The sequence below is a fragment of the Bison bison genome, unplaced genomic scaffold, assembly GCF_000754665.1.
Source record: "Bison bison bison isolate TAMUID 2011002044 unplaced genomic scaffold, Bison_UMD1.0 scf7180017864260, whole genome shotgun sequence".
NCBI classification, from domain to species: Eukaryota; Metazoa; Chordata; class Mammalia; order Artiodactyla; family Bovidae; genus Bison; species Bison bison.
Genome location: NW_011494832.1, coordinates 10,660,318 through 10,667,660, shown reverse-complemented (window position 1 = coordinate 10,667,660; position 7,343 = coordinate 10,660,318). Strand labels below are relative to the sequence as shown.

At 49.1% G+C, this 7,343-nt stretch overlaps 1 protein-coding gene across 2 annotated transcripts in view; it reads right to left on the bottom strand.

Annotated features, from left to right (window-relative positions):
• The window catches only part of FLOT1 (flotillin 1), a 12,520-nt gene that overhangs the window by 3,945 nt on the left and 1,232 nt on the right, over window positions 1-7,343 (bottom strand). For both annotated transcript variants that reach the window (XM_010848145.1, XM_010848144.1), the window contains exons 3-11: window positions 7,079-7,154; window positions 6,901-6,991; window positions 6,537-6,680; window positions 6,280-6,399; window positions 6,092-6,187; window positions 5,728-5,880; window positions 456-637; window positions 254-299; window positions 20-157 (exon numbers count right to left, since the gene is read on the bottom strand). In XM_010848145.1, coding sequence (XP_010846447.1) covers window positions 20-157; window positions 254-299; window positions 456-637; window positions 5,728-5,880; window positions 6,092-6,187; window positions 6,280-6,399; window positions 6,537-6,680; window positions 6,901-6,991; window positions 7,079-7,154 — 1,046 coding nt within the window. The remainder of the gene's footprint in view (window positions 1-19; window positions 158-253; window positions 300-455; window positions 638-5,727; window positions 5,881-6,091; window positions 6,188-6,279; window positions 6,400-6,536; window positions 6,681-6,900; window positions 6,992-7,078; window positions 7,155-7,343) is intronic.

Here is a 7,343-nt window from a genome sequence, read left to right as displayed (position 1 = left end):
CCCCATCCCTACCCCAGACCTGGGGCAGCTTCTCCAGCAGCATGTCCAGCTGAGCAGCCTCCTGGTACAGCTGGAATGCTTCTGCCTTCTTGGCCATCTGCTCAGCCTCGGCCCTGGCTCGGGCCCCTATAGCAAAAGCCTCGGCTTCTCCACGCATCTGAGGAGGGTACAAGACACGTGAGATACGGTAGGTAAGGATGAGAGACCCCAGCACCAGCAGCACCCCACTCCCTCCATCAGTTGGCTAACTCACCCGCACAGCCTCGGCTTCTGCCTCCGCCTGCATGATCAGCTGGGACCTGGGCAAAGGGGAGTGGAGGGGGTAGTTGAAGAATAGCCTTTGCTCTGGGAGAAAGATTCGGCAGGAGGAGGACAGGTAGAAAAGGCCTCAGCTTTTTGTCTGGGGGCGCCCAGGTGGTGAAAGAACCCTGAGGGGGGCAGGGAGGGGTGTTTACTTCTCTGCCTCCGCCAGGCGCTCCAGCTTGTAGCGCTCGGCTTCCGCCGGCTTGCGCACGCGGGCCTCCAGCTCCTTCTCCCGGCGGGCGATCTCCTGCTCCTGCACTGCCACCTGCTGGGCCCTCTCCACCACCTGCACCTGCACCCGCTGCTCCTCGATCTGCTGTTTCGTCTTGGCCACCTGCGTAGGAGGGATGCTCAGAGTCAGAGTTGCGGAGCAAGCGCCTGGGAAGCAGGGAGGGCCAAGGCTCCAGGGCAGGATATTAACATAGAGCACACCACGTGCAGCTGGTCTCCATGGGCTCAGCCTGCCCAGTGCAGTCCATTTCTGGGACAGATCTGAGGTATGGCCTGGGGAGGGGTCTGGTCCTCCCCCAACAGGGCCAATATCCATGGTTAGGGCTGTTCCCCAGGCAGTCTTAGCTAGCTTCAGGGCTGGATAGGGCTGCAACCCAGCCCGTTTGCCCTCAGGCCAGGTGAAGCATCTCTCCGCTGAGCTCCCCATCACCCTATTTCTCCACCAAGTCTTCCTGTAGAGTATGAGCGCCTGGAGGGCACTGCACGCATGGTGACCATCCCTCACCTCCAAGTCCAGCCATTTCTCTACATCAGTGTAGCGGTTATCTTAGTGGCAACTGGCAACTGGCTTCTGAATAGCCTCTCGCCAGCTTTTGGGGAGTAGGGGGACGGTGTGTGTGTGTTTATCTTTTGTAGGTCGTCCAAATTCAAAAGAAAAAAAGTAAAGCAAGATCTCTTCCCACCTATTTCTCAAGCCACCTGGTTGGTTGCCTTCCTCTCAAACAACCACTGTGACCAGCTTGTTGTGTATCCTTCCAGGGCTACTGTAAGCAACTACAAGGGTATGTATACATCATAGACTACTTCCTCTTACTTAGGCAGATTTCATTTTCTTGTTCCTTGGAGAGTACAGGGGTCAGAAGGCTCTTGCCAACATGTCGGTGAGCAGAGGTCTGGAGGAAGAACATACTTCTTGCCTCATTGCTCTGGCTTAGCCATGCACCATCTTGCCTGTGATATATCCACATGAGAGATGGAGCCCCTGCCTTTAAAGGGCCCATGTGTTCATTCCAGAGGAAAGGGGCTTCTAGACGTGGTACCTTGTCCTCTTTGACCCTAAAATTTCAAACCTGTTCCAAACTGGACTAGTTAACGCTTGACCTCAGGGTGCAGCATCATGGTGCTCCTGTGTTAGAGCCCCCACTTGCACCCTCTTCTTTCTCTTCTTTAGACCCAGCCTCCAGCCATTCCCTCAGAAAGAGTACATGGGATATGTTTTTTGAGATCTTGCTTCTGTGGGTTTTTGATTTCGTTCTTTTATTTGAATGATGATTAAGTTGAGTACAGGTTGTGAAAGTGAAAGTGTTAGTCGCTAAGTCTCGCCTGACTCTTTGCAACCCCACGGACTGGTAGTCCACCAGGCTCCTCTGTCCATGAGATTCTCCGAGCAAGAATACTGGAGTGGGCTGCCATTCCCTTCTCCAGGGGATCTTCACAACACAAGAATCAAACCAGGGTCTCCTGCATTGCAGGTAGAGTCTTTACCGCCTGAGCCACCAGGGAAGCCCCCTGAGTTCAGTTTACTATGCTGTTATTAATTTTCCACCAGAATTTTGAAGGCATTGCTCCATGGTCCTCTAGCTTCTTGAGAAATCTGAAGTCATTCTGCTGCTTGACCTCTCTTCATTCTCTCTGGAAGCTTTTAGTTCTTTCATCCTTGGTGTTCTGAAATTTCACAGTGATGTGCTTCAAGGCAGATGTTTTTCATCCACTATGTTAGGTACTTGGTGGATCATTCAATCTAGAAAGTCAGATAAACATGTCTGATTTTTTTCACTGATGATTTCCTTCCATTTTGTTCTGTTGCATCTCCTGGTCTGGCCTCTTATTCTTTCCTAATTTTTCCATCTGTTTTGTTCTATTTTCCGACAAATTTGTTAGAATTTCTCTTCCATTGTTTTTTTCCATTTCTGCCAGCTTATTAATTTCTAAAAGCTCTTTGTTTTCTGTGTCCTGATTTGCTGGATATGAATTATTCTTTTATCTTACTGAGGATATTACTTTTTAAGCTTTCTTCTCTCTGCATAGCACATATCCTTCAAACTGCTTTGCTCTGCTTGTGGTTTTGGCCTGTCCTTGTTGCAGGATCCTTCATATGTCAGGGAGTCTGTGCTTGTCTGCTCACAGGGAGGAAGGTCAGAAACACTGAAGGGAAGCTCTGGGTATGTGGGTGAGGCTCGGAGGCTTTGAGCTTCACTCTAGGGTGACCCGGGTAGTTCATCTGCTGAGGAACCTCTGATTCAGGACCTTCAAGTCTTTCATATCGGGTTGGTCATGTTCCCCAGAGCAATCTTTTGATCTCTTCTTTGGAATATGCGGGTTCTGGGAGCCATGTGGAATAAGGGGCTGGGGAAGCGGTCGGTATTCAGCATTCAATAGGCAGTCTCTTCATGCCTGTTACTGGGAGAGGGAGCATCACTCAGAGGCAGACAGCTCTGAGAAGTCACTTTTCACCTGTTTCTCCTTATTTCAACCAACTTATCCCAGCTCCAGAGGCCCCTGGCACTGACAACTTCTGTGCCTCAGGTCATTTCATTGTTTTCCCCCCTGCAGCTTTGTGCTCAGCTGTCTCGGACACTTCTTGAGTCATCAGTTGCCCCGACTTTCCAGCTCCCACAGTGATGCCATGGTTTCTGTTCCTTCTGTTCCTATTCGCTCCACCTTTTTTTTTTCTCTCCCAATTACTCTATGTGAATTTAATGAGATTTTAAGAGGGAGTGCAATTAGCTGCATTCATGCCATTCACAGCTTTGACAAACCTAATTCATCTTCTTGCTTCCTCTGTTTTCTTTTGACAATCAATTCTCGATGCAGCAGCTGGACTAATCTTTGTAAAAATGTAAACTAGACCAGAGTACTTCCCTTCCTGAAGTTCTCCAATAGTTTCCCATCGTGCTTTGAATCTTCTTCTAAGTTTCCATCTGTTGTTGTGTGCTTAGTTGCTCAGTCATGTCCTACTCTTTGCAACCCCACGGACTGTAACCCACCAGGCTCCTTTGTCCACGGTGACTCTCCAGGCAAGAATACTGGCTCCCCAAATCCTAGGAGATCTGCTTCCCTCTGCCTCTCCTCACTCACAGCACACCAGTCATGCTGGATCAGAAACCTCCTTTGTGTTCCTGGGACACAACCCCTCTTTTTTACATCAAGATCTTTGCATGTGCTAGTCCCCTGCCTAGTCACTTGCCATATATATAAATTCTATTTGAACAGCACTGGACTAGAACGTTCTTAGCTCACAACTCTTTACATTGCTGGCTCTTTCTCATCTTCAGGGTTATCTTATATATCATTTTCTCACAGAAGGTTTCTCTGATCATCCCCAACCTAACAGAGTACCCCCTCCAATAGAATACCACCAATTTATTTCCTTCATAGCAGTTAAACAACTTAATTAGAGCCAATGAAGATTATTTATTTGCTTATTAGTTGTCTCATATATTATAATGTAAAGCTCCATGAGGGCAGGAATTTTATTCTATCTCATTCATACTTATATACTCACCTCCAAAACAATGCCTGGCATATAGTAGGCATTTAATAGATCTCTGTTGAATAAATCCTTATTTTTCCAGCACCTAGCACAAAATCTGACACAAAACGAGGGACTAATAAAAGTTGAACAGAACCCAAACCAGGCTATCCTTTGATTAGCAGACAAGGAAAGCCATGTTGAGAAGATAAAGTCCCACCCAAGCTGGTGGTTTTCACTAAATCAATACTTCTCAAACTTCAATGTGTACATGAATCACCTAGAGATTTTGTTAAAATATAGATTCTGATTTGGTCTGTTGGGCTGGAGCCTCGGATTTTGTATTTATAACAAGCTCCCCAGGGATATGCTGTTGCTGGGAGGCAGACCACACTTTGAGCAGTGAGTACTATGCCACACTCAGGCACCTATCAAGCCACCCAGGGATTTAATATCATAACTAAAGATGTGTTACACTTAATGCTTTCAGCCTACACCAACTCTTGGCAAAAATGAATTTCATAATATTGGGTAAAGGTCTCAAAGTACAGTTGATTCTCATTATTCATGGTAGTTCCGGTTTTCACAAAGTAGCCGTGAACACTGAATTAACCAATACTTATTGTGGGATCTTAGTTCCCCAACCAGGGATCGACCCCTGCACTGGAAGCACAGAGTTTTAACCACTGGATTGTCAGGAAAGTCCTATGTATCTTTGTTTTATGCATTTCTGCGTAAAGACACCATATGTAATGTATTTGTTGATTCATTAGCAATGAACTCACATCCAACAGCACTATAACTCATGCCCGAAAGCAGCTTATCTAACACATGTATATTCTCCATCAAGCACATCAAGTCTTCTTGGACTTAGGAACTCTAGACGGCACTCAGCACCACACTTGGGGGCATTTTGAACTGTGAAATCACCAACACAGAGCACAAAAGTGCAAAATATGTAGCAGTGAACATACTGCGAAAATGACATTGTTTACAGTAGGAGCTAAAACAAGGAAAAAACATCTTGTTCAACTGAGAGGCACGTTATCAGGCAACTCAAATTTTTCTCCACTCTGTGCATGTCTGCAAATGGTCATCGAGACAAAGAGCACTAGGGAAACCATTACTCTTTTAGCATTTAAACCAGTGCTCATTTAGCATTAGCTCTTTAGAATATTTTAGCATTGAGGCAAATTCTCAAATACAAGATCTGCAAATGATGAGTATCAACTACACTTTGCTGCATTATCAAGGCCCCCACAGGTCACTTTGTGGGATTCAGAGCCCAAGTCCATGTTTCTCTTCCTCACACCCTCTGTGATCACCAGGGCTGCTGGGAGCCTTGGAGGACTGTCGTGCAAATGAGAAAAAGGCACCCGTTCCTCTGGGGAGATGCAGACCCATTCACGCACAGCTTGGGGAGTGGAGCACAGGCCGATCTGAGCTCTGGTTCACCCTTCATCCAGGTGCCCTTGCCCAGGACACAACCCGCCCCAAGCCCCTGATCAGCCCTATCTACACCCCCTTTCTAGGCCTTTTCTTTGCTTTTCAGCTGAAACATTTAGGTCTTTTAAATCTTCCTCATATGGAGGAGTTGGGTCAGAAACCGAGAGTCAAAATAAGGGGATCAAAGTCAGGATATGAGAGAGAGTGGTGGCCTGAGAAGAACAGGGAGGGAGTGAAATCCAGCCTGGCCACAGGGCCAGCATGGGGACTCTGACCTGAAGTTGGTAGGCCAGGTCAGCCTGTGCTCGGCGCGTGTTGACTTCGATGTCGTATGCGGCCTTCTTCAGCTCGTAGTCCCTCTGTGCCTTGGCCATCTCAATCTCACTCAGGTACTGAGCAGACACCTTTTCCTGCTTGGCTTTGGCCTCCTGTTCATGCAGAGATTGGGTAGGACATCAGAGAAGGCAGAAGAAGGCCCAAGGGAGAGAGCCTGCTCTCCGCCGAGCTCCTCCATCTTCGCCCTGGGCCCGGCCTCATCTACATCCTCTGCCAACCCTGCTTCACTGGCCTCACGCCACCCCCTCTCCCATCAGGTACACAAAAAGCCCTCGGAAACCAAGCAACCCCCAGCTCTCTCACCCGGATCCCGGCATCTCTTTTGGCCTCTGCTTCCCCAATCCGAGCATCTTTTTGGACCTGAGCTGTTCGAGCCTTCCCCAAGGAGTGCAAATAGTCCTGTGGGAGAGATGCAGATGTCACAATCCTCAGAAGGGAAGGTTTACCAGATGGGAGCAGGGAAGTAGGGAGGACCAACTGCTGAGGTTTACCTGATCGTCGTGAATGTCCTTCAGGGTATAGCTGACCACGCTGATGCCCATGTTGACCAGGTCTGAGGAGGCCACTTTGAAAACCTGCTCTGAGAATTTCTGCCTGTCCTTATAGATTTCCTGGGATAACAGGATGGAAAGAAGAAGGAAGGGACATGCTCAGATCCTCTGGCCACCATCTTCCTCAGACTAGTTGGGTTCTTAGGCCCCTTGCACTCTGGCATCCCTTCCCGATCTCTCCCTGCCCTCAGGCCCACCTCCACGGTCATGTGGGCCATGATAGCCCTCTGGTGGCCCTCCAGTGTCTCCAGCGCGATGTGGGCGATCTCTGCCTCCGTCTTCCCCAGGAACATCTGGCAGGCGGCGGCCAGCATCTCCTTGTTCTGGCCCTGGATCTTTACCTGTAGCCAGAACAGAGTTGGGGAGGGTGTGGGGAAGACCTCCTGAAACCAGAGTACAGGCAGGTGCCTTGGGGATCCCTGGAGAAGTGGAGACTCGCAGAGAAATTTCTCCACAGGCAGAGATAGGGAAAGCCAATGTGAGAAGATTCTTAATGTCTGGGGACACAGAAGATGCTGGGTGGGGGAGTGGGCTTTGGGGGAAAGGCTCTGAAAGCCTCACCTGGGCAATGCCAGTGACTGAGATGGGGACCCCATGGCGAGTGTAAACCTTTTCACTCTTGACATTGAGGGTCAGTGTGTTGAGTGAGATCCTAAGGGAAAGAGAAGGGATGGACAGCGTGAAAAGGAAGAAAGGGAGAAAACGGGGGTTCCCTTTCCCCAGTTTTCTTGCTACCTACCTCTGGATTTGCTGGATGCAAGGCAGGACAAAGACACGGCCTCCAGCCACCATGACTGGGGGGCTCCGGCAGAAACCTACAAGGGGAGGGGGCAGTGAGCTGTGGTGGCCCGTGGCCGCGGTAGAACTGTAACGTGGGGAGACAGAACTTGGGAAGGGAGCGCGAAGCAACCTCCACGAGGAAAGCTGGAAGCTGACAGGGGCCAGGGGCAGTCCAGGCCTTGGAAGGCTACGCAAGGAATAATCACAAGTGGGTGGCATGCAGC